Source organism: Brachyistius frenatus, unplaced genomic scaffold, assembly GCF_029030835.1.
Source record: "Brachyistius frenatus isolate BFR_SWC_R1_liver_20210118 unplaced genomic scaffold, ASM2903083v1 Contig_217, whole genome shotgun sequence".
In the NCBI taxonomy this organism is placed as follows: Eukaryota; Metazoa; Chordata; class Actinopteri; family Embiotocidae; genus Brachyistius; species Brachyistius frenatus.
In genome coordinates, this window is record NW_027210816.1 from 394,754 (window position 1) to 421,998 (window position 27,245).

Below are 27,245 nucleotides of genomic sequence, written 5' to 3' on the forward strand. Positions count from 1 at the left end.
GCTGTCAAACGCTCTCCATAAATAGAATTGATATCATGATTATATTTCTGCCAGCGCCGGGCTCGGTTCCATTTCGGTTCAATCAATTTGGCTGAATACTGAAGTGGAAAAAGTCGTGTGGAAGGACGGATGTCTCTCACGCTGGAAGCGGGAGGATTTTAGGTTTTTCACCAAGGTCATGACTTGACCTTGATAACCCTGAGTGGAGTTTGTTTCAGGAATTTATGATCTGAGTTTAGAGAACAGATTGAATAAAGAAGAATGTCATTTTTTTCTAAACTTACCTCACATTTCCATGAAAACAAAAGCAGGATGAGGAATCGGCGTTCAATGAATTAGAGGGTCTTTTAACTCGGTTACGGAAATCAGGAGGCTACTTTTGCATTTAATGCCTTTGTTGCTGTGACACTTCTACACGGAGCAATTTACAGTTTTGTTTTGGATGGAAAATAGGCGGAGAGGGCGTCAAATTGATTTTCATACAAAATACTTTCAGGGGGAGATAAATAGCCGGAGAAAAAGCTGCCTGCACGAGAAGCTGACTCATTAAGTATTAACACACTGAATTTGCAAGAAAATTTGTTTTTTAAGGTCAGGGGTTTGATTTTTTTTCTTCTCCCCCCCCCCACCACACACACACACACACACACACACACACACACACACACACACACACACACACACACACACACACACACACACACACACACACACACACACACACACACACCAGGACTTGTAACTGTGCCGGTGAACTGAACTGAAAGCATTCTGCAAGCTGTCTTAAATATGCATTGATCAGATTTGTTTGAAATATTATATTTGTTTTCAAAAGAGACTATTGAATACCAGCTAAAGTTAATGTATTGTTTTACACTAAACTATCCACCACATTACTTAGTACTCTAAAATATTTCTTTATAGACCAAGGCACTGGTTTTTTCCCCTATAAATTATACGTAGGAAGGTTCCTATGTTGTCCATCACAAATAAATATGCATCAGTATCAAATAGTAAGGATGTCCATTTACAAATAAAGCAGAATGTCGATTTTTCCATAGAATTTGGATAAATTTCTTCTTTTATAGTCATAACTTTGTGTAAAACCTGAGAAAATTAATATTTTACATGTAATTAGTGACCCATAAGTACATCCTCACTTGTTCATAGTTTAACAAAATTAAAATGTGAAAGGAGGCACGCTGGAGATGAAAGTGACGGTTTATTTTTTTGGTACTCTTCAAAGCAAAAATAAAGTGAACCTCTGATATTTTCATTCCAATTAAACTGAACTTTTTTTTCCCACATTTTCCACTAATTATAATTTAATACGTTTGAAATGCGTGTAGTGCTTCAGACCCCGTGCTCAGCGTAACAACACTTCTATGAGACGTCTCCTATCAGCCGGTAATTCAGCCGTCTTCCGTCGACACCCTTATAAAATACTCAAATAATGCAGCCGTCCACTCTGAGAACACTTACAGCTGCCTGAGCATAGTTAACAGTTATAGCGGCGCGTTGATCAAATAAGTAATCAGGAAGTAAAAAAAAAAAACAAGCCTGTGTCCCATTTTAACGTTTCCTCCCCCGCTAATCCCTAAACTCTGAAATTCTCCTGGATTACTTTAAGCCACACAGTACATTGAGACATACAGAGACCATTAGGAGGAGGTGATCATTTGGGACAAGGTAATCTTATATGAATATATGAATATCTCCTTACGGCTGCAGCCTGACAGCAATTAGAGCCGCGGCTCCCTCTCCCCTCTGGGAGCGGATCAGCCCAGCCGTGTGCTTTTTGATTGTGAGGCTTTGATGAACCAAATCCACTGCACACGACACGTGCCCCCCTGCCATAGTCTCATCACAGAGAGGCACGGTTGTTGTTTTTTTCTAGTTTTTTTTTTTTTTTCCCCCTCTCTCCTCCTCTGCAGGGTTTTATGATGGCAAGGTGTTTGGTGTGGCGATCAAAGCCCCTCACCCTCCTCTGCAGACTCCAAACGTGTTCACTTCTAGCTGGGTTATTGATATTATGATATCCCGGCGTTTTCCTGGGGCTTATTGGCTTGTTAAAGGGGGGGGGGGGGTTCTTACCTTTTTCCGTTTGCTGGAGGGGAGGAGTTAATCAGTGATTGATTTACAGACGGAGCCGACACAGTGCATCACGCGGAGCAGAGGAGGAAAGCCCATGGTAACCTAATAAAGTCCTCCCCACAGTAAACGGCGATAACAGTGTTACGTAACGCTGGTGGCGGACTGTTTTATGAGAGTCAGCAGGGTACTGACAGTCTGCTAGTTAAGGGACTGGAATGTGTTGAAAACCTCATTCCACCGGTTTGTCCCCGTATTGTTTCCTAACATAAAAGGTTTTTTCCTCCTTTTTTTTTTTTTTTTTTTTTTTTTCTAACACTGGGAAAATCCAAACCTTTGTATTTTATCTGAGCGCTCGCCTCGGCTCCACGGTCGTGCGTATTAAAACCTTATCAGCAGAGAATTTTACAATCCCCGTTCAATGAGAGCATTTAGAGTCTTGACATTTTCACCACTATTACAAAAAAAGGATCCCGGGCTACTTTTTCTTTTTTTCTTTCGAGTGGTTGATACTTGTTATTTCCGAGTTTTCCTCGTTATTAATGAATGTTCTGTTTGTTGGAAAAATGCTTCTTAAATGCAAATACGGAAACGTATAATGACCGGATTTGCATGAAAATTTTCACTCGTAATATTCTGTTCAACAACAGCAAATCTTGCTGAAAAGCTGTTATGTGGAGCCGTGGTGGCTTTAAAGCATCGACTCACATGGTTCAGTCTCTCTCTCCCTCATTTCCTGTCATTTCTTTACTGCAGACTTTCTAATAAAGGAATATAATGTCTGAAAAATTCCATTAATAATTTTTGGAAATATACAGAGCAGGACATTTATAAACGGCTGCAAGGCTGACATCCTGGTGTCAGCTTGTGGTTCGAAAAACATGCTTCCCTGATTTTGGTTATTTGGGAGTGAGGTAATAATTACGACAGCTGCAGTATATATACTGTAAAAAACACGTTACACAAATATATTGTTTTTTTGATTCTTTCGTCTGTGCTACAAACTTTTACACAGGTATTTTTTTTTTGTTTCTTTTCACAACAGTTGCAGGTGCTACATTGGCTCATATTTTCTACCAATCACTGCACACTTAAATCACTATCTATAGTTCCTTTTGTGCAGGCAAAGTTCCTATTCCTGTTCTAAAATTGACAATAATCCTCAAGTCTTGCAAGTCTAGGAGTGCTTTGAACGACAGAAAATATCCTCCGTTTGAAAACGCCAGGTTGTAAAACGTGTCGCCCTTTTAACAACGGTCGCCTGTTGGCTCTCCAGAAATGTGGCCACATAAAAATCCTGCAGGGTTGAGTTTTTCTGCTGAAATCACATGAATCAGTACAATAGAAACATCTTGAAATCTTGTGTTGAGCAGAATATTTCCACTTTAAATGTCTCACTGCACCTGTTGTTTTGTCTTCCCTCAGACGCTGACGACTCTGGTTGTGTGTTACTGAACACATCAAGAAGGGTAAGCATCAACGTTCATGTACAAGAAAGAAATGAGTTCTCACTGGTGAGAGCTTTTAAACAGATTAAGTCATTTTCAGCCGCTTAAGGAACTCGACACGTTTCTGATAATGAGTGCAGTCGTTTATCGATACAGATCAGCTCAAGTCCGTTCAGATGAACTTCTCTGCAAAAGGAATCTGAGAACAAGATTTAACATTTGGTAGAAGAGACCATAAAAAGAACTCAGTATTTTTAATCATTAAGAGTGAAACAAACAACGATGGAAACTTGACTCCATTTGAACTTTAATGCCTACTTATGAGGGAAAGAGGTATCCAAAGGGAGCCTCAGCATCATCCTCAGCAGACTGCATCAACAGCTGCTTTAGAGGATATTGACTACACAGAGAGAAAAGAAGAGGGAGTTGATGAGGTAAATCACTGCTGTGGTAAATATAGCGTGTTGATGTAATGTTTGAGGGATCAGAGCTGCAGTCTGCAAAGTCTGACATGACTTCGTACTCGGCTTACATTGATGAAGAATCTCTATTGTTTACAGCTTGGTAAGTTTCGGCACACAAGCATATGGTGGTAAATGCCGGTTGGTTACAGGCTGCTCCAATCGGTCTGGTCGTACCAGGCTGGATTGTCTGCGAAGTCAAGAGAAATAGATTTTAGTTGAAGCTGAAATGAACAAGTTTGAGCAGCAGATGAAAAATTGGAAGGGGAATGTTTTTAAATGACGTCGACTTCCTGACTGAATTCATGCTAGATTTGCTGCAAGATTTTTATTCTGAGTCTTTTAATATTGAGAAACATCCTGAGCCAAAGCTAGGGCTGTACAATATATCAATAATATAACGATAACATTTGGAGATCACGATATGAGAGTAGATATAGTCTTAGATTTTTTTTTTTTTTCCTGCTGCACTACAAAGTGATGTATTTTTTTGGAACTTATCAAACTGTACTCGTCGTTCTGTTATTTAGCAATATTTCCAAATTATTGATAATAACTAATCAAAAATCGATCGATATCAAGATATATTTGATTTTAGCTGTAGCACAACTTCCTATTCATATGTTCCTACATATTGTAAAAGCCTGCAGTTGTGTTGTGGACCCATGAAGTACACTGAGGTTTGTAAAAAAACAATCAAATCAATGTACGACATTCTTGACAACTGAACTGCTCCGCCGTCACTCTGAATATCGTCTGCTGTTCAACTTCTCCTGCCACTCTTCTGCGGCCTCGCTCATATTCTTCCATGTTAAAAGTTGTTTTTAGTGTTTTCGGGAGAGACAATGTGGCAAAATTGTCCACATATGATCAACAAAATCCATATCCACTACCCATAAAAGATATACCGGAATCATAATGCCATCGTTACTGTCTGCCGGTGCAGTTTGGGCGTTTTAATGTGAATAACATCTCCGGCTGTAGACCGTGTGCATCTAAATAAAACATCTGCGATGGTATCGTCTGTTTGATGGTGCGTTAGATTTGATGAGTAGCTCGAGGTTCTATGTGTTTACCATTCCTGTATTGTTGCATCAGTCTTCTGGCATCTTAATGGACTTTGTTTATGAATGAACCTCTGCGTAGGAGCCAGAAGTCTTCATTCATGTGGGAACGGGGAGACCAAACAAACACAATAGCAGCTGATTTCATTGATTGTTACGTGTTCAGCTGCAGAGGACGGACTCAAAGCCGAAATCAAACCGACCTTTATTTAAATGGCACCTGTGCTAAAAAAAAATAAAAATAAAAAAAAGTTACTAAGCAAATCAGTGACTAAAAATGTTGGTTTCATTTGTATGTAATGTTTGTATGTAATTTTGTAATGTCGTGTCAAATTTAATCATTGTTACACTCTGCATGAAACTCTACGTCCGTCTCCACACCTGCCTGCTCTTGATTGAATAATTCCAGAACTCGATCCCATCGCTTAATGGCATTTATTTTCCACCAGACACTAAGCTCATATTTCTTCAAATTGCTAAGTCATACAGTGTCCCGCGAACATGTTCAGATATTGCCTGTTTCTAGACAATTCTCTCTACACAATTATAAAAAGATATCTCTAGTGACAATATTTACTTTACTTTACTTTAGAGTTATTTACTTTTCCCCTTGATATAAAGGCTTAATTAAAAAAATCTCTAAGTATGATCTAATATAATAAAAGATCTGGATAGCCTACACTGTCCTGAAAAAACCCAAGATACAGCATGAATGGTTAGCCCAGTGATGACCAAGATGTGATCTTAAAAGTGAAGGAAAGTAGCCTGAAAATAGCCGAGGTTTCAAAAGGGTTAAAAAAAACAAAAACAAATAGGAAACCTTTAGAACATGTATCATGTGTCCTTGGTCAGCAAATTTCCCATTCATGGGTTTGTGGTTCAGACCAGACAATTAAGAATTTCAGTAATCAGGGCAGCCAGTGATGAATGTGTGCAGACATCTTGGAATGATCCTCACATGATAAAGACCAATTGACTAATGTGTGGATCAAAATTCTAAATTAGATTAAAGTCTTTGAATTTCACAATAAAGTTGATGCATTGCTTCTCTCCCTGCTGATCTGCACCCAGATCTATCACATATATCCATGTTCAGCAGCAGTAATGAAATGGTGTAATAATGGGGTTAATAAAGCTGCTTATTGTCTGGAGTATATTTTAAATGCAAAACAACTTGTATTTTAATAATTAAGGATAACATAACAGATGTGTGGGTGTGCAACAAGCCGTCTCTCCACACTCGAGATAAATGGTTGTTTCTCTGCCTCCTAGTTGGAGGAGTTTAAAGCAGCACCCAGAGGGCGTTTGTTTAAACTGGTGACCGAGGCTGTCAGGAGTTAGTCTTCCCCTGTCGCAGATTCCAGTTTGCTGTGCCTCGTTCCTGCCAACAGCTTTCCTGCTTCTCTTCACTAATCTCCCCATTCTGTACCGCGCTTCTGTTTGTTTGCGCTCTCCTTCTGTTTTTTGTTTTTTTTCTTTTTTCTTTTCTTCACACGGTAGCATCCACACTTCTCCACCTAGAATTTTGTTCTGGATGTGTCTATTTGCAGCGGTCCATAAATAGATTTAATTTTGATATCGGTTATGTGTGAGAGTTACAGATGCCTGCCTTTCCTCATGAACAATAAAAAAATAAAAATTAAAAAAAATAAATCTCCTTCAGAGTTAAGATATCCTGCAGTGCTGCATCCAGAACATATGGACGACAAGACCACACACAAAAAAAATAAGAAATGCATTCAAAACGGCACCAAATTACTTTGATTTATTCCTAACCTTTTAAATGCCCCCCCTCTCCCCCTTCCAAATCCGTGACCGGTTTGCCTAAACAAAACAAAATCAAATTCTTATTTATAAAGCTCTTATACAGAAATATCTCCGAAGACTCGAGACGTGGACTTTCTGCTCGGCACTTGTTTTATTTTTAAAAGAACAGCAGGAAATCCACTCATCTTCACAATTTCTGTCAATCGCAGGATCAATGAAACTGAAGACCGGTGGGCGTCCGGGCTCTTAATCGAGCTGTGTTTCTTCTCTCTGTCCGTGATAAACCTCGGAAGAGTGAAGTGCACGCTCGCTGTTATCTGTAAAACTATAATATGAGCTCGGGGGGGGGGGTGGAGAAATACCACCCCAACTCTGAGTGGTTTGACAGCCAGCCAACACGTCTGACCTGACAGAAGTCTGACGCACCTCAATCTGAAATGGCAAAAAAATGTGACCAAATTCTCAGATCAATCAGGGTCGGCCATTTTGAGGTAAAAATGAAGTTTGACACATAATGTCTGACTGTCTTTGCAAAGATAAAATCTCATTGATTGACCTAAAAAAAACAAACTTAGCTGCAAATACCATCAGGCAAATTCATAGTAGTCTCGAATTTCCAAATGCAGACAGCCAAAACTACAACTAGTATTTTCCCGTCAGTCCAACTCTGCAGAAACCACAGAAGCTGCATTTTGAGAGTTTTGAAAATTACTCTGATTGACACAAGAATCTCACAAACTATTCCACCTTTTCCGCAGTATGTGAAGCTGATGGACTTTGAGGAGGAGGTGCGTGCACACCGGGACCTGGACGGCTTCCTGGCGAGGGCCACCATCCTGCTGGACGAGACGGCCGCCTCCCTGGACGACGTCCTCAAGCGAATGCTGCACCACGTGGGCCAGGACAGCAACTCCTCCGAGCCCAGCTGCAACTTCGAGGAGGTGATGAGCTTGCTTTTCACTGACGCAGGAGCCCAGGAGGTCAACGGTAAGCGGAGGAACCCCGTCTGCATGCATGTATGTGTACGTGGAGAAAAATACGTGGAAGCACACGCGAGTATACAATAAGACGGAGAGTTTGTGGCATCTGTGGCTGCCCACCCTAACCCACAAGAGCGAGACTCCCCCTAACGTCTGACACCTGACCTAAAAACATCTGACATGTCGACTCCGAGCTGAAACGGAGCTGCACCGCAGGCTCCGGAGCACAAATTGTCAGATAGACTTGGGAATGCTTCAAGAAGCTTTTAATACCCAAAGCAAAGTTTGTCATATTTAGACTGAGGCTGAAATAACTGGATCGCAACATAAATCTTTCCATTTTGGCCTGAAAAGTATCGATCAGCTTTTAGTAAAAGTGTGTAAGATTTCCTTAAAATGTGACGTGTGCAAGATTTCCTTAAAATGTGACGTGTGCTAATGCACGGAGTCATTTCTGAAATGTATTGCAGCTTCTCCGGGGGTTGGTGCCATTTGTCGGTTTACAGATCCCTGTCACATTAGCTCAGTCCCCTCAGCACAGGTCCTTTTGGCTGAGTAGCAAAGCCTCGTGGTTAAGGCGAATCTCCTCAGCCCATTAGAGCAAGAAAAATCCACCCTCTTACATAACGGCGTGGAGCCATTGTCGGAGCCTCGTTTTTTTTTCCACCGCAAGCTGCACTGCACAAATTCACAAAAAGTAATTGTTTGGCGAATGAAACTTTGCTTTTCTTCTCGTTACTGTCACAAGGAATTGGGGGAATCTTTTACTTTTTTCAGCACTTGAATGCAGCCAAGCTTTAAAGGGAAAGACACCGGAACAAACATGCTATAGGAGCGTGTGGAGGTTATGGTAGTGCGAGCGCTGCCTGTCATGGACTCCGTGTCCAGTGTTTTCCCGTCTGGCTGTGCTGGTGTCCGCAGTTGTTCGGAGGTGGGCGGTGTGTGACGCTCGCACCGCACAGCCACCTCTGACAGATCCGCGAGGTGATAATTGACTTGTGTCATTGATCACTCAGCTTTTCAAATGGCTCTCTGAGACTCTCGAGCTGCGGTGGCTGCCTCTACTTGACTGTTTCTCTCCTAGAATATCCCACAAAGAGGCTATTTTTCTTCTTTTTTTTTTTTCTTTGTGGCTGCCATCTTAACAAAAAGGTTTTCCTGGGCAGGTCGGGGCTGTATGATCTGAAAATCAATTAGCACTGAGTGGGTTCTGTTCGTTTAGAAATTACTTAACATGTAAAAAAATATAAGTAAATAAATGATAAAACTATATTTATATATTTATTTATACAAGTGATACTTTAATATCTAAAGCTGTTCAAGCTCCACAAAACTATTAGCAACATTTATAATTAGATAAAAGCACAAAATACTGTGTTAAATATCACAAATTAAGATGTGTTAATTATTAGCGGATACTTTGCTGAAAGCAGAAGTAAGTAGACATACAAGTTTTTTTCCATAACTAAACATAACCAAGATGTAATCATGATATTTTTTTTTTTATTATTATTTTGTGTAACTGAAGGTAGTGTTTGAAAGCTGAAACTTGAGTTATCACTTTAGTGAAATGCATTAGTTGCTGCAGACGGAACCGGATAATAAACAAGAACTGCAGGATAATTCACTGTACTGAGGATAATGTAACAACTCTACAATTAGGCAACAAATAAAGATGACAAAGGTTTGCAGGTTTGAAACATGCAAATGAGCAGCAGCGCGGCTGTTTGAATCATATTTACAATAAAAATAATGAGGGAATTAGCTGCAAATATGCACCACAAAAAAGTGTTTTCCACGTACACTCTGTGGATACCTGTTACTCACTAATGTGATTTGGTCTCATTAAATATTGAATAAGAATATGCGGTGCTTCAAATGGTGCGTGTCTCGTGTTGAAATCCTTCTCTTCAGTGTCTTGTTTTGTAATCCAATCGCCTCACTCGCAGTTTAAATTCCCACATCGCTGGTACGATTCACACGTGAAACACTCGTGTCAGCGCTGAGGGAGGAACAAAGGCTTTTCCAGGGGGAATACATTCATATTGCACATAAGTATGTTATCAACAGGACACATCTCTTCAGGTATTAATTTCTGCCATATCTCCGCTCCCTCTGCCACAGTGGGGTATTACAGCTGGCGAGCGGACCAGCTCATTTGGAGTGTAATACTGTACAGCTGTGAGATAAAGAGAACAGGGCGAGATTATAACAGGCAGCGAAAGAACAGAGAATTACAGAAATGAAAAAGATGAAAGCTCAGAGATAATTAGTCTTGCTCCAAGAGTCGATTTTTGGAGGCCAACTCGTGCTTGTTTTTTTTTTCTTGTTTTTTTGGTTCACTTTTGTCTTGGGAGTCAGCGTTGGAGAACAGCACATGCATTGTGCAGAGGAATAGCATTGCTGATGATGCAATGCATGGATAATAACATTTACTTCCTCTATTACTACATACAACAAAAACGAATCTCTTATTGAAAGTAACACAACACCTTTTTAGCACACTCCATGTTGGAATCAATAAATGATTATCGGACGCCGAAGATGACGACAGGACTCGCGGCAGTGATGCCACAGAATGACTCAATGTTATGAGTAGTGATGTATTTAATTGTATTTTCCTCCGTGGTGCTGTTCGAAGCTGCGGCTCTGTGCGCTGCTGATTGTGTGCCCTGTTTGTGATGACTGAACCATAATTTCTCCCTAAATTGCTGTCACCTTTGATCGATCTTGCTGGCTCTTCTCCCTTCGCCACCATTTGCATAATCCTCCCGTGTTGTTGTTGTTTGTTTTATTTTTTTTAATGTTTTTGCCAGCTCAAATCAAGCCGCAAAACAGTGACATATTCATGATTCGATAAGTGAGGATTGGGGCTTCTTTCTTAAAACTCTTCAGGAAAAGGAAATAGAAACTGCATTTACCGTAAATGAAATGACCCCGATGCCCTTGAAATCTCATACAATGTGTTTAATGAATTCACTAATACATTGACCATCTGTGAAACCACGAGGGTTATTACTGATCTGTGTTTCTCTGTTTGTGAAGAACATATTTTGTGCACATCATTTTTTTTTTCTCCTCGCAGCAGGTAAAATGAGGTGTGATCACAAAGATCTGAGACTGCTCCTGTTGCACACAAACAGAGCAAAGCGATGTTCACGGAGCAGGAAGAAGCAATAACTGTAGTAATGAAGTATTTTAAGGTTAAGTCAATATCGGTAGCTAACTGAGTTTTTGTGAGCGTTATATGTTTGTTAACTTGGGTTTAGCTGGTTTTGAGCCAAATAAGCTGTTTGTTAGCATTATTTTCTCTTTGTCAAGTTGAGTTTAGCTGTTGTTGTTTGTTTTGTTGTTGTTGTTTTTTTTCGCAAAATTTGCTTTTTGTTACCTATTTGTTAAACTGTTTTTTGTATTTTTTGTGTGTGCAAAATTAGCTTTTTGTTCGCTGGATATTCGCTGATTGTTAGTGTTGTTAGATGTTTGTTTGTTTTATAGCAAAATTAGTGGTTTGTTAGCTTCGTTAGCAGGTTGTCTTGCAACTTGGAATACTTACAGAAATGATTGCTTCTGCCTGCTCGATGCACATTACTCTGATGCACTTTGCTTGTGCACAACTGGAATCTTATAATCGCACTTTTTTACTGAGTTTGGTGACCTTTTAATGCCCTTGAAATCTCATACAACCCTATTCAATGAATTTACAAATACATTGCCTTTTGTGAAACCAGGAGGATTATTACTTATCTGTATTTCTTTATTTGTGAAGAACATATTTTGTGCAGGCGTCATGCCATAAAGATACCATACCATTAGCTATATCCACCTTACCCTTACTTTACTGGATCCCATCCCAGCTGACTGTGTTTAGACTCCAGTCCATCACAGAGCTAACACAGAGAGACAGACATCCGTTCACGCTCACACTCACACCTACGCTCAATTTGGAGTCACCAATTAACCTAACATGCATGTCTGTTGGACTGTGGGAGAAAGACGGAGCTCGCATGCAAACTCCAAACAGTGCAGCTCCTCACTGCAAGGAAACGGTGCCAACCAAATCTCCCCCCCCCCTCCCGCCCCACTCCATAAATATTCTGTTTCATAATTAGCTCAGTTCAACAGGAAAACCACCAACCAGCAATGCTTCTTCGTTTTACAGTAATAATAAATCCTCCACTGACCAGCTGAGTTTCCACCGTGACCCTTCTCTGCAACACTCTGCGGGAATGATCTGAATACTAAATTGAAACCATTAATTAAGGTCTTCGCCACATGAAAAATGGCGGCCATGCGTGTCATTTTTTTCTCATCTTGATCCCTTCATTGACGTCTTTGGGTTTCTTCGCACGAGCCGAACACACAGCCGCTATCGGTGATAAAAATCAAATTTTTGGTAATAGCCTGTAGACAGTAATCAAGATAAGATCTCGCCGTGCCCAACAAAGACGAGACATTGAGGGATTTTCTCTGGAAAATGATATTTAATATGCATGAGGTAAAGGAGGGCAGGAAATGAAGCTTCTGTTCGGCAGAGATATTTATGTGCGTGCCTGTTAACCAGAAAATGTGTCTATATATGAGTGTGTGTGTGTGTGTGTGTGTGTGTGTGTGTGTGTGTGTGTGCGTGTGTGTTTGAGTGTCGTTTTCTTATGTATGATTGTTGAAAACCTGCCTGTTGATCAGGAAAAGGTGACTGAACTGACTCTCTTGTCTCTCCTCTTGTTTTTTCTTCTTCTCCACATGCAGACAAGTCTCAAAGTTTCGTTTTCTTTGATGACGGTAAGCTGTGCTAATTGGATGAAAATGTCAGCATCAGCCCGCCGTGAGGCTGCAATCAGTGGTTTGCTTTTTCTGTATCAATCACCATCAGTAAGCCGTTTGTGTCGACCCCCCCCCCCCTCCACGCTCAGGACTGGGTCGATCCATCGAGTCATCAAATGATTACAGGCACCGGCGAACCCTCTCGTGTCATAGATATCAATGCCTCTTAATCTTCCCCCTTAAATCAACCCGCAGGAGACTCATTGTCCAATAAGGCTCTTTATTGTGAAGAAAAGTCCAAAGTGACAAGAAATTTAAATGAATAAATCCATTTAGTTAAGATTCATAGGATTAACCTCAAATAATGTGCTAATTACTTGGCAGAATAAAACATTTTATAGTCTAATGGTCAGAAAATTTCTGTCAGATAATTAAAATTAACTTGATGTAGCTGCATTACTTAAAAGTCTTGTACGACACTACATCAACGCAGGTCACTGGTGTATTTACTATTAATGTAATTAGTTTTCGCACGAGCCAGCGGAAGATTAGAAATTGATAACCTCTCTAGATAACAAGGTTTCACCATTGACCCAGTCCGAGTAGCCCTCTCATCACCACGTGACATCACAGCATCTGTCGCTGCATGGTGATTGGCTGTGATGGATTCATAATATACAGTAAGTGTCTCATCCGCCACCGCTGTACGGAGCGCTCCTGTGTTTTAATCACCTCTCTCAAAGTGCCTCGCCACACAGACACACACACACACACACACACACACACACACACACACACACACACACACACAACCTCCACGCTCTTTGAAGGAAACCAATCATTTCTCTTTGTGTGTGTGTGTGTGTGTGTGTGTGTGTGTGTGTGTGTGTGTGTGTGTGTGTGTGTGTGTGTGTGTGTGTGTGTGTGTGTGTGTGTGTGTGTGTGTGTGTGTCTGTGTTTGCTGGCAGGTCTGACGATGGTTGAGGCCACAGTTAATCTTTTAGGCACCACAGGATCAGGAGGCTTTATTGAGGTCACCTCTGAGCATAATGGACGGAGTCACACATCGACGGAGAAACTTCACATCTCCTTTATATATCCTGCCGTCTTCTGATGTTCAACCAAACCAAAAAAGATTTATTAAAGTCCCGTTTTCTGACCGGTTTGGGATATTTCACTGATTTGTCTCCCTTATTTGTGACACACAGCGTTATCCTCATGTGATTTGCAGAAATTGCTATTTGTTCCCACCCTCCGCCCTCCAACCGAACCATGTGGGTAACGCAGTTAAAGAATTCACCAAGAATCCAGAGAGATCAAAGAGGCCAATCCAGCCATCCAGTCTTGCCTTCCTCATATTTTTTCATCACTTTCCATTGAAGTTTGTCACATTTGATATGAGCATCTGGGAGGTTTTTTTTTCTTTTTTTTTCCTTCTTCTTTTCTCTGTGTGGAAACAGCAGTGTTTGCATAGCAAAAGCTGACGAAACCATGCAGAAATCTTTACATAACTGACAAGTATTGAATGTTCGCGTCTTAATTAGTCTCTCACTTGATCACACCAAAAATCGTCTTCTCTTCTGCTCCTCCAAGTCAGGTTGGATCACAAGAGTGTATAGAAAATAACACGGGAATGAAGTTGGGGAGGTGGAGGGAACGATGAAGGTTTCAACAAACTTCATATTCATAAAAAGCTCCATATTTATTTAGCTAACAAACGGGTCGTTCAATCTGAATGCGCTTTGACATGCAAAACCCGGGAGGCCGTCCGGTGTCCTTCCTGTTTGGGACATTGGCGTTAGGATTTACCTCTAATTCAGGGAATTTGCTTTTGTTTATATAAATGCATGGCGAAATACACTCAGTTGGCAGTTTATTAGCTACACCAAGCTAAAGCTAATCCATACAACAGTCCTGCAATAAACAGTAACTTCTTGAAAATGTTTTGGAAAGGTTTCACTTCAGCTGTGTGCAGAATGCATTACACTGATGGGTTTCTGTTATATCATCCACACCCTTTAAAATCAATGAGCACCGGCTAAATAACAGAAGGTTCCCAAACCTTTCAGACCATGAACAACAAGCCAAATTTCCCAAGAGGCACCTCCCACTTCAGATACCAAATTTTTTTTAACAATACAACATCGTCAGAAAGGCTTAATAACAATAACATAACGCTCCTGTTTCAAATTACAAGTTTCATTTTGAATTCTTGCTTTAAGTGGCACCACTTAACGGCTCAGCTGCCGACTCCGGTAAGGTCCACCACTTACGTCTACCACTTTTTGGATCTTGCAGCCATCTTAAAATTAATTTTAAATGATCAGTAATGTTACAGTGCATCCAGAAAGTATTCACAGTGCTTTGCTTTTTCCACAGTTTATGTTACAGCTTTATCCCAAAATGGATTCAATTCATTTTTTCCCTCAAAATTCCACACACAATACCCCATAATGACAAAGTGAAAAAAGTTTGTTTAAAAGTTTTGCAAATCTATTAAAAATAAAGAATGAAAATATAACATGTACATAAGTATTCACAGCCTTTGCTCAATACTTTGTTGAAGCACCTTTGGCAGCAATTACAGCCTCAAGTCTTTTTTGAGTATGATGCTACAAGCTTGGCAAACCTATTTCTGGGCAGTTTCTCCCATTCTTCTTTGAGGACCTCTCAAGCTCCATCAGGTTGGATGGGGAGCGTCGGTGCACAGCCATTTTCAGATCTCTCCGGAGATGTTCAAGTCTGGTCTCTGCCTGGGCCACTCAAGGACATTCACAGAGTTGTCCCGAAGCCACTCCTTTGTTATCTTGGCTGTGTGCTTCGGGTCGTTGTCCTGTTGGAAGATGAACCTTCGCCCCAGTCTGAGGTCCAGGGTGCTCTGGAGCAGGTTTTCATCAAGGATGTCTCTGTACATTGCTGCATTCATCTTTCCCTCCATCCTGACTAGTCTCCCAGTTCCTGCCGCTGAAAAACATCCCCACAGCATGATGCTGCCACCACCATGCTTCACAGTAGGGATGGTATTGGCCAGGTGATGAGCGGTGCCTGGTTTCCTCCAGACATGACGCTTGGCATTCAGGCCAAAGAGTTCAATCTTTGTTTCATCAGACCAGAGAATTTAGTTCCTCATGGTTTGACAGTCCTTCAGGTGCCTTTTGACAAACTCCAGGTGGGCTGTCATGTGCCTTTTACTGAGGAGTGGCTTCCGTCTGGGCACTCTACCATACAGGCCTGCTTGGTGGAGTGCTGCAGAGATGGTTGTCCTTCTGGAAGGTCCTCCTCTCTTCACAGAGCAACGTTGGAGCTCTGTCAGAGTGACCATCGGGTTCTTGGTCACCTCCCTGACTGAGGCCCTTCTCCCCCGATCGCTCAGTTTGGCCGGCCGGCCAACTCTAGGAAGAGTCCTGGTGGTTCCAAACTTCAATTTACGGATGATGGAGGCCACTGTGCTCATTGGGACCTTCAATGCTGCAGAAATGTTTCTGTACCCTTCCCCAGATCTGTGCCTCGATACAATCCTGTCTCGGAGGTCTACAGACAATTCTTTGGACTTCATGGCTTGGTTTGGGCTCTGACATTCACCGTCAACTGTGGGACTTTATATAGATGGTGTGTGCCTTTCCAAATCATGTCCAATTAACTGAATTTACCACTGGTGGACTCCAATCAAGTTGTAGAAACATTTGAAGGATGATCAGTGGAAACAGGATGCACCTGAGCTCAATTTTGAGTGTCATGGCAAAGGCTGTGATTTTTTTGTTTTTTATTTTTAATAGATTTGCAAAAATTAAAAATAAAAAAAATAATAAAAAAAAATCTGGTTATCATTATGTGGTATTGTGTGTAGAATTTTTTTAGGAAAAAAATGAATTTAATCTATTTTGGAATAAGGCTGTAACAACAAAATGTGGAAAAAGTGAAGCGCTGTGAATACTTTCCAGATGCACTGTACATAATGTGACTATCTAATAAAATAAGTTAAAATGGCAGTTTTATGGGCGGTGGCCCGTTGAAGTGCAACTTTTAGGCCTTTTTGCAAAGCTCCTTTGTACCACCAGATGAAGCTCTGCGTACCACCACCACAGTTTGGGAATCGCTTTGAATTAGGCAAATAAAAATCATAACACAATATTATCATATTGTCTGCTTAAAAAGGGGATAAACTGTGAACTGAGAGTTGTGGCCAAGATGGAATAACTCCTGAGACAGTAGTTGATCCACGTGTGTTTTATTCTAACATGTAAGGTCACATGTTAAAAAGTGATCAAAAATTCTCTCAGGTGTTTGAATGTGTTTTGTAGTTGAAGAAAATATTATGTAACAGACTTCATAACTGGTGAAGGTTTTCTGATACATTTGTCCCAAAGTCAGGGAGAGCTGTCAGCATGAATCATAACTCTAGACCTCACAAATCGTCTGTAATTTTGCAGAAGCTTTCCACTTTTAGCGATATGGGCGTTTAACCCTTAAACCTGACCGTGTTCACGCTGTGCCCTGATTGTTGAACCGCTCTCAACACTGAAACAATCCATCTCACTTCAAAGAGACGGCCACGATGTGGAGGCTAGCAGCGTTAGTCGTTAGCTTCTCTCGGGCGGTCTGCCGTTGGCCACCCGGTCTGTTGGTATGGACGACGGATACCTTCACGACACGCTTCTCTCTTTGTGTTTTTCTCCTCGTTGCTTCCTCTCCTTCCTCTTCCTCTTCCTCCTCTCCTCTTTATCTCTTAATCATTATTTTTCTCTGTCTGTATCTCTCTGTTTTCTTTTCTCCGTCTTTGTCCCTCTCCTCTTCTCATCCCTGACGTCAATGAGAAATTGGATGGTTTTTGATTATTACATGGCTGTCAGGCTTACTGCTATTAATTGAATTGAATCCCAGTCTCCTCCACTCCTCTGTCCCATTTTCATCCTTCTGTCTCCCGCTCTTCTTTTCATCTCGTCGCATTCTCGTTTTTTGCTTTTGTCACGTTCCTTGTTTGTGATTCTTTATTTTTCCTTCTTCCCTCCGTCCTTGTTTGCCCCCGTTTCTCCTGTTTGAGTTTAATTCTTCTCTTTCTGCACGCACCCTCCTTCTTGTTCTCTTTTCCTGTCTCTTTCTTTTATTTTTCCCCTTTGTCTCCCTTGTTTTTTTCCTTCTCCTCCCGCCTCTCCTTCACTCTCTTCCACAACACGTGCTGGCGTCTTTTTCTCTCCTTGTCATTCCTTTTTCAACAGACTTCTTTCCATCCTCTCTTCCCCTCTTACTCTTTATCTACATCCTCTCTCTCTCTCATTTCTCTGTCCCTCCCTCTGCGTCCCCCCCCCCCATCCCTCATTCTCCCCCTCCTGGCTCTCACTCCTTGAGCACTGTGATACTGTTGTCATGGTGACGCCCATCATTTTCTGGCATGAATGGAGGATACTTTATTGATGAGACTGCATGGCAGAGGGAGAGAAAAGAAGAGTGATGGAGGGAAAGACAAAGACAAGACAGAAAGAGAGAGAAACCGCTGGCAGGGAAAAAAATCTGAATGATATGGAAATGATCATCCCCGCTGCTTACGATACAAAACATTTCCACCCAGTGATTTTTTTTTTTTTTTTCAGTTCTGATGAATCGAAGAGGAACGTTGCGAGGCAAAACACACTGAATCTTCTTGAGGGGGTTTGGGATAGTCAGGGCTGCCGAAGAATAACCCCCAAAACACGATTATTCATCACTCTGTGCGTGAGAAGGGAGATTCCTCCTATCAAGAATCACTGAGCCGTCTCCAGCTGTGCCCCCACTTGCCTATGTTTAATGATTTGTACTCTGTAAACATGGCAGCACAGTGGATTGTGTTGTTATTAAAAAAAAAAAAAAAAAATTTTATCTGCGAACACGGGCATTGCTGTTGTCTTAAGGTTGGATGGACATCCTTATTAGCCGGTCGTGGTGTGGTGTTTACACACAGTGCAGCCTGGCATCGCCGTCTAAGGCAGAAGGCAAGCTCGTTAGACACTTCTGATGTAGACATCATATCGAGAGGCTTGGCACGGCGGATGAGGCAGGAGATTTTTATTGAACATTTTAGTGGTTTGGCTGACACCGTTTGGCTCGAAGCATTAAATGAGAGCCAGAATGTATTTTTAATATACACTAATACTCTGGATTTAAACATTGGAGGCTTTTATTAATGTGGTAACGAACATGTTCATCATACAGGAGGGAGGGATGACACGACTGAGGCCAAACACAGGAAAAAGGAGGAGATCCTCACCTTGTAGCAGGAAGTAAACCTGTGAGGATCAAGCCAGGCGTGAGGTCGACCTCAGCTAACTTGTGTTTGACCTCTGACTTTTGCCCCACAGTTCACTTGCTGTCAGAGACGATCCAGGGAGTGACAGCCACGGCCACCGGGATCCAGTACCAGCAGTCTTGGCTCTGCATCCTGTAAGCAATACCGTGTGTGTGTGTGTGTGTGTGTGTGTGTGTGTGTGTGTGTGTGTGTGTGTGTGTGTGTGTGTGTGTGTGTGTGTTTACCAATGAATCAGTTATTTAATTGGTTGATCAACAAAACCCCTTCATCAACAATAATTTTGAGAGTTGAATTGATTATTTTTGTGCATTTTTCAAGCAAATATAGCAATTTTTTGATGTAGAATTTTTCAATGTTTTTGTTTAATGATGTTAAAGACAAATTTCATATATTTGTCTTTCATAGTCTCGGTTAGACAAAACAAGTGATTTGAGGAAGACTTCGGTTAATTGGAAACTACATTTTTCACTGTTTTCTGATATTTTATAGACATATGTCGCAAAGCTCGCACTTAAAATAAAGACAAAAAAATATAATTAAAAATATAAAAAATAAAAATATAATTAATTAATGAAAGAAAATCATGTATATCCAGGGTTAGTTGCTCATAAACTCTATTTATGATGTTTCTGGTTGTCCAATGGGTTTATGAATAGTTATTATATATCATAAAGAGAATGTCATCACAGGAGGGACAGCATGCGCCATTTTCAACAGGCACCCCAAAGAATACATTTACATTCAAGTCACAGAGCTCTCCTGCTGCCACAGTAATTATGATGACAGTGAAGGAGAAAGTGTGGTGATGCCGTTAAGAGAGACAAGAGTATAAAGTCCACACAGGGACAAGGACAAGGTGGATAAACGGGTCACCAAAACTTCTGACTTAAACATCGAATGCTCTTTGTTTCCTGTTTTCCAACTTTAAGAAGACATTTTTATACAAACCAAACTGTTTTCCTAAACCTCGTCATTTATGTACCTAAATTTAACTGAACCCATCATAAAACAATTTATATTTTTCCGGATATTTGCAATTATTTTGAACAGAAATGCTTCTATGTAATGTACCACAGTGCATTGTAAAATTTGGACAACTTCATTTTAAGAAAGGAACACAAACTTTCAGTGAAAATCAAAATCACCATATTTGGACATATTAGTTATTTTTCATTGCACAACAACAATATGTGAATAAATTCCCGTGTGATTTACATAATGCACTGTTCAAATCTTGTGTGAAATACATTTTAATCCAACTCATTGTACTTCAGGATTTTTGTGTGCGGCATATTTGTGTGTCCTCGTGCGTTCCCATGTTGCAGCTGTGTGAGCACTTGAATGCAAGAGAACACATCGTGAATGGCATCTAACTGTTGCTGCAGAGAAGGAGGTTAATCTATGGAAATGAAGGGCGCGGCCGGTGAGGTGAGCCCTTGACATTTATAAAAACATCCTCTTTTTCCCCCTTCTGCTTCAGCTGCAACGTGAAGCATCTCCAGAGGCGTCACGTGTGCATCTCCCGCCTGGAGAGGCCGCAAAACTGGGGGGAGAACTGCTGCGAGGTCCGCTATGTCATCCTGATATTGGCCCCGCTCAAAATGGTAACTGCCACCCCCGGAGGGAGGAAATGATACGTGGGATTTATCTGTTGTTGGTGGATTGCTGAGCAAAGAAGATCAACTTTTTTTTAAACAGTATTTGTTCTTATGTCAATAATTAATATATGTTTGCATCCATTCTTTATATAGTTCACTAAATTCATGCTCATGTGCACCCAACTGAAATAAAAAAAAAATATTTCTCCTTCAAATTAATTTAAAATCCTCCCTTAGTGTTTTCAGCTGCTGCCCTTTAAAGAAAATAGCTCTTGTGAAATCAGCCACCTGCCAAAGAAACTCAGTCCTGAATTAAATTATAGGGAGAACAAGGATCTCCATGTTCTTCTTTTGTATGTGGTTTTAAACAGATTTTATGACCCCACCCTGGGAAAACCTACGAGACGCCAATGATCCACTCAATGTTACATAAACAAGGTCCCGATGAGGACAGCTCGGATAGTGTTTTCTGTAATTTAAAGCAAGAAGACAAACCGGCAGAAAAACCACCATAACAAAGTAAAAATATCAATAAAGATTTAGAAAAAAAATGATACAAACACAAAAAAAGGCCAGAGATGAACAACCAAAGTGCTTCCGTTCATTTATGCTTTGCAGACTTTGTGGTTACGCATTGGAAATGTGGTGAAAGACAAACATTATAGAAATTAAACCAGTAAGTAAATGTTTGGGCTGCAAGTATTCATTTTAAGATATGGTTTCCATTCTGTTATTATTACAAAAATAAGAACCTAACTGCTTTCGACCACCATTTTCCATAAAATGTCGTCAGGATTTAAAGGAAACACGTTACATTTTGTGCTCAAAGTGTTCATTCTTATTTTGAGGTCACTTTTTTTCTTACATTTCTTCTCTAATTCACTAAAATATCTAGAGTTATAACGTGAGAGCTGCCAAACGTCTGCTCAGCTGAAATCAATTCAAGGGCCTCTGAGTGTCTTGTGTGGGCACCAGAGTCCTGTCAGTTGAACCCTCGGGGTCACCGTTGTGCATCTCTGGAGAGGCTGCTGCAGCCGATGGAGAGTGCCACATATCCTGTAATATCCCTGCCTCCCATCAAAACATGAACTCTTTTCTACTTCCCATCAAACCACTCAACCTTTCTGTCCTCAACTGCCTCGTCCTGAGCCTTCAGCACACACACACACACACACACACACACACACACACACACACACACACACACACACACACACACACGCACACAAACCCACACATGCATGCACACGCACGCATCACTCTGCTGTCTTCAGATGGCTCTGATTGGTGCCCCCTCTCCAAATGACCCCCCCCCTCCTCGCCCCCCCCCCCCCCTCCCTCTCCAACTCCCCTCCCGTTCTCAACCTCCTCCTGCTGAAAAACGCGGATTTCTTAATGCTGGCCTCACTTTCAGTGCGGTCCCCCCCCCCCACCCACCACCACCACCACCACCTCCTCCACCACTCCCTCAAGCACGCAAGCACACTATTTTCACCAACAGCAGGGGGCGGGTTGAGGTGGAATGTACCTAGCAATCAGCGGTGCCTCAGCTAACTGCACTGTTTTCTGTTTGTTTGTTTGTTTGTTTGTTTGTTTGTTTGTTTGGTTTGTGTCTCGTTTGAACCCTCGTGCATGCCGTGCCCACAGCACCCTCTTTACCGATCTTACAAGCAGCAATCAAAACCACTAATGGCATTCTCGCAGACATTAATCTAAGCCCCAAGTAAACATAAAGCATTATTATGTCTCAATTATCCCTGATGCTGACTGCCTCTGCGAGACAAAATATTTTCAAAGGGGCATGATGGTGATGATGATGAAAGGAATTCCTTTGTAATGTATGTAATCTAGCATGTGTAAGGGAGGACCTTTTCCATCACCCGCCATTTAGAGAATGTTATGGCTTCTTTTTTTTTTTTTTCTGCTTTACCCAGAATGAACGTGCTGAACGGATGTGACCTTTGTTTAAAAATGTCCTGCTTTTCATTTCTTTCTTTTGCATCTAACTTGGTGTTGTATCCCGGACGAGCCCCCATTATATTACGCCTGGCTCGAAAGCCGCAACACAAGAAGGCACACAACTCAAAGTTAGACGCAAAAGAAAGATGGTATTGATTTATAAAAGACAAAAATAAGGTAAAAATCTAAAACAAACTGAAGACCAGGGTTTGGTGCCATTAAGTGAGAGAAAGTGGGCGGAGCAAGGAGGCACTTATATAGGCCAAATCAATTTTCCATTTTATTTTATTTAAAGTTATTCAGCGTTGTTTGCTAAAGTGGCTCGTTCTTATTCATTTTCTGGTGCTCCATCTAAAAATATTCTGTCAAAAATGAATCTCAAAAATCTGTGTTTTGGAGGGGGCATGTCAGCTTGAATGACAGGCCTGTGGTGCAGTCAGGTTACAGCTAACGGTGGGTGGGACGTAGTATTGCCGTTTCCAAATCAGATCGAGTCAGATCCACCGCACCGATCACCATGGAAGTGAGCATTTAAACTTATTTAATGCTTTCATTTATTTCAAAATAACTGCAACTTCAGTTGTACTGATGCTAAACACTAGCACCTGCAAAACACCAACATGTTAGTATTATCACTCTGAGCATGTTGGCATCTTAAAGTTAGCATTGACGACATACAGTCTCAATGAGCTGCTAATGTGGTTGCAAATGTTTTGTGTAATGGGGTTCTCCTCTAGAATCCATTTCATCTTCTGTAAATGAAATTTGACTATAGCTGACTGTCTTTGAGACTCAAAGTACAAACTGTTCAGAGCAAGCAGTGGCATATTTCTTCCTTGACTGACCTGACTTAAGGTATGCTATTCTGTTCCTTCACTGAGAATTCAGATGAATCAACATCCATTCTCTGGGCTCTTTCAGCACTGGTTGAAATTCAGTTACCACTGCGGTAAAGCTTAAAGGCTTTAGTTGATCTATTTACTGCAGCTGCTGCTTGTACACACTGAGCCTGACAACATTGGAGTCATCACCACCTGGCTAACAAGACTTCCATGGCACCATGCTGCCTCCCAGCCTGCCAGCACGACATTTCCATCACTCTGCCGCACTTTGTGACTTGTGACAGCATTACTCAGAGCAGATGTGGGTTTATTGACACCCGCCCAAATACACACAAACCTGTTCCAATGCCCATTACCTATTCAAGCCACCTTTTTAAGTAGTAGTAAGTAGTTTACATGTACCAGTTTATATTTGACATTCTGGTGCATAGTGCAAAAGAGGTTTTGTACATTTTATGACAGTAACAGATACATTTTCAGTTGTTATTGCTCTTATATTGTAATATCCTGATATAATAAAGTGTTTGAAATTGATTGAAAAGCAATTTATAGATAGATTTACCAGATGATAATAAAAAAACAATAACATTTTGACAAAAGACTGTATAATATGCATTACAGAATATTGTGACAGCACTTGACAATACTAAAACTATGAAACTGAACATTTAAAGCATTTAATGAACAATTACATGTTTTAACACCAAACTAAAGCTGCTGTAATCAATATTCTTACAACATCTAGAAAATGATGACCCCAATCTGCTCTTCCCTTTTAGCTTTGAGGAGAATTTTAATGTCTTTCAGCTTATTGTTTTTGTTCTGTGGCCTGGATACCAATTTGACTTATTGTCACAGCCCTTATCAACATTTTTCCGAGACTTCGTTACCAAAAAGTCTCTAAAAACTTTGATTGTTTCCATGAATTGCAGCAGTCGGCCAAAGTTAGCAACTAGCTGCTCAGGAGCCAGATGTTTCTTCCCAGACGTAGTCAGAGCAAAAACACGTTCAAACTGCTTCTCCGTCTCTTTCACAGAAAAGTACCAAGACGGCGATGGAGCTGGGCAGGACGTTCGCCACCCTCTTCTCCGACATCTCCTTCAGGCAGAAGCTGCTGGAGACGAAGACACAGGAGGAGTTCAAGGAGGCTCTGGTGTTCCAGCGGCACCAGCTGACAGCGACCAACCAGCAGCCCACCGCTCTGGGGAAGGAGGAGACCGACCCTCGCAGTCACAAACCCCTCAAGGTAGGTTTGTATGTGTGTGTGAGCAGCATATCCCATTTTAGGGTCCTAAAACATCCTCATCTTCCTCCCTCACTTTTCACTTGTTTTTTTTTTTGTCATCTTGCATGTTTCCACCTTTTTTTTTTTTTTTTTTTTTTCCAAATATACTCTCGCATCGTTTTCTCCCCGTCCCCTACCTCCTCCTCCACCACCACATCCTCTTCCTCTCCTCCTCTTCCTCGCTCGACTGGCTCCACTCTTGTATCTTTTCTCTCCCCCTAATCAATCAGCATCAACTCCTGCCAGCCCTCCTCAGTGTGTAAATGACCTTACATCTCTCACAGTCCTGTCAGAACCCCTTAGCTACACATGCATGTGCACGTACACGCACACACATCAACACACACAGACCTCCTAGGGGGGGCTCCGCTCGATGCCACGGACCAACATCTCCTCTTAATGTTGCCGCTGACAGGCCACGGCTCCTAGACATTTCCCCTTGTGTTTTTTTTTCTTTTCTTTTTTTTTTTTTTTTTTTATTGCGCAGCATTTTGTTAGGTGTTTATCCCAGGGCTTGAAAGGCTCAGTGCCACTCAGTGAAAGAGGGCTATGCGGAAAAGGACAGATGGAGGGGAAAGTGGAAAGAAGAGATTGGAAAAGCAGGTGGAATTGAAAGGAAGCAGAAAATAATAATAAGAGAGAAAGGCAAGGCCTGCTTCTCTCATTCTTTCAACATCCAAAAATTGACATCGGACCACTCGCCATAACAAACCACTTTCCTGTACCTTAAGAAAAAAAACACACAAAAAAAGGGCCAAATTGTTTTTGTGTTTTCATGTGTTTCCTTTTCCGTTGCCTCACTCCATCGACCGTTCACAACGAATGGCAAACAGGTGGACAGTAATTCCTCTCGGAGACGTTTGTTTATCAAACCTGAGCCAAAAAGCTGGCGATAAGGCCACACACACACACACACACACACACACACACACACACACACACGCACACACGCACACGCACACACGCACACACAAAAAAAGCTCCCTTGTAATAATAAATGATTCCATGATGTATTTAATGGATGAACGGTCCTCATTGAACAGCCGTGTGTGGCTTCATAAAACTAGCCGAGGAGGAAAAAAAAGATGCTGATTCTGTTGTTTGTTTTTCTCGTTGTTTACTTTGAAGTAAACTTCTTCGTTCTGCCAAACACTGTCAAAACTTTTTTAAGATGACACACAAGGCAGGAATGATTTTCCCCGAGAGCTCTTCACACACACACACACACACACACACACACACACACACACACACACACACACACACACACACACACACACACACACACACACACACACACACCCTCTTGCCACCCAAAGATATGCTCATCAAGAAAATGATACACTGGCTAATTGGATAATTTACTTAATAAGCTCAATCGGGACTTCACATTTCACTCCCTTTTTTGGGTTTTAATCTGGAAGCTGATCTTTTTAAGAAGCACTTCACGTCTCCTCTGGAGTCACGTGACTCCTCTCCAACCGTCCCGACTTCTCTAAAAATACTCTCCTGTCCCTCACTGCTGCTGCTGTCACCTCTCTGTCATTCTCCATCATCCAGGGATCTTTATTTAACGTCCATCTAAATCCAACCACTTATTTTGTTTTGGATTACACCGTTATTATTTTTTTTGAAGGACCACCTCACTAATGCCGATGACTCGAATGATCTCGAACTTGAGAGCCCTGCATGGAATTCACTATGCCTCAGCTGAATCATCAAACAGGCAATTGTGAATTTAAATGTGTCATTTTCTGCAGCACAGCGTCAAATAAAAGAACATTCAAAGCAGGATACGGCCTCGGGCTCTCTGCTTCTGTTTTTGTTTTTTGTGCTTCTTTTTTTCTTTGAGGTCACCGTGGATAAGATGGGCTTGAATTAAACAAAATGCCTCAGAGCAATAAATGGAGAAACAGCATGCATGAACAAGGACGTAATTTTTTCGTGCGTATACGTTTATTTGACAAACTCATTTCTGTTTAACCGGCCGCAATTTCTCCACAAGTGGGAGTTACTGTCAAACTGGTCCTGCACAAAGCAAATTATGCCACCTACAAGCAGGGAAAGTTCATCAGCAGGTCCAACCGTCGTGCAAAAGCAGTGCTGAGACACTTGCATGAGTCACTCCAGCATTGTTCTCCTCGATCAGACGGCTCTTACAGAGTCTGGATGTGTGTTTCTCACTCGCTCAGCTCAAACCTAAAGGGATGGTGTGTCGTTGGAGAGTTTTGTGGCATCTGGTTGAGAGTTGCCTTCTGAATTCTGAATAAATCGACCACAGTGGCAGCAGCAAAGCCTCTTCACCATCACACCGTCTCTTCCATGTTTCCATGAACCACATGTGCAGAACAGATAACATCCATTCACCTTCTCCACGTCCAGATTCCCACTGGTTTACTGTCCATTCCTGTTGTTTCTTAGTCCGGGCAGTCCTCTTCTTCTTCTTGGTCTCCCTCAGTCGTGGTTTCTTTGCCGCAGTTTGACTATAAAGGTCTGATTCACACAGTCTCCTCCCAAATTTTGAGATGTGTCTGCTGCTTGAACTCTGACCTTTGAGGCTGGTAGCTCTGTTGAACTCCTTCTGCAGCAGGAGGAACCCTTGGTATTCATCAGAGTGTTTTATAGTTTTTGTGAGTGCACTTTCAAAGTTCTTGACCTTTTTTGCCATAAAGCAGGAGTCTCCAACCTTTTTTTTTTTTTTTTTTTTTC

The 27,245-nt window shown here is 41.4% G+C and overlaps 1 protein-coding gene across 4 annotated transcripts in view; it reads left to right on the forward strand.

Moving 5' to 3' along the window:
* The window catches only part of slc4a11 (solute carrier family 4 member 11), a 96,472-nt gene that overhangs the window by 47,946 nt on the left and 21,281 nt on the right, over positions 1–27,245 (forward strand). For 3 of the 4 annotated variants that reach the window (XM_069719567.1, XM_069719568.1, XM_069719570.1), the window contains 6 exons: positions 3,517–3,560; positions 7,590–7,818; positions 12,558–12,590; positions 18,905–18,986; positions 20,333–20,456; positions 24,288–24,497. In XM_069719567.1, coding sequence (XP_069575668.1) covers positions 3,517–3,560; positions 7,590–7,818; positions 12,558–12,590; positions 18,905–18,986; positions 20,333–20,456; positions 24,288–24,497 — 722 coding nt within the window. The remainder of the gene's footprint in view (positions 1–3,516; positions 3,561–7,589; positions 7,819–12,557; positions 12,591–18,904; positions 18,987–20,332; positions 20,457–24,287; positions 24,498–27,245) is intronic. The other variant, XM_069719569.1, reaches the window with a different exon arrangement.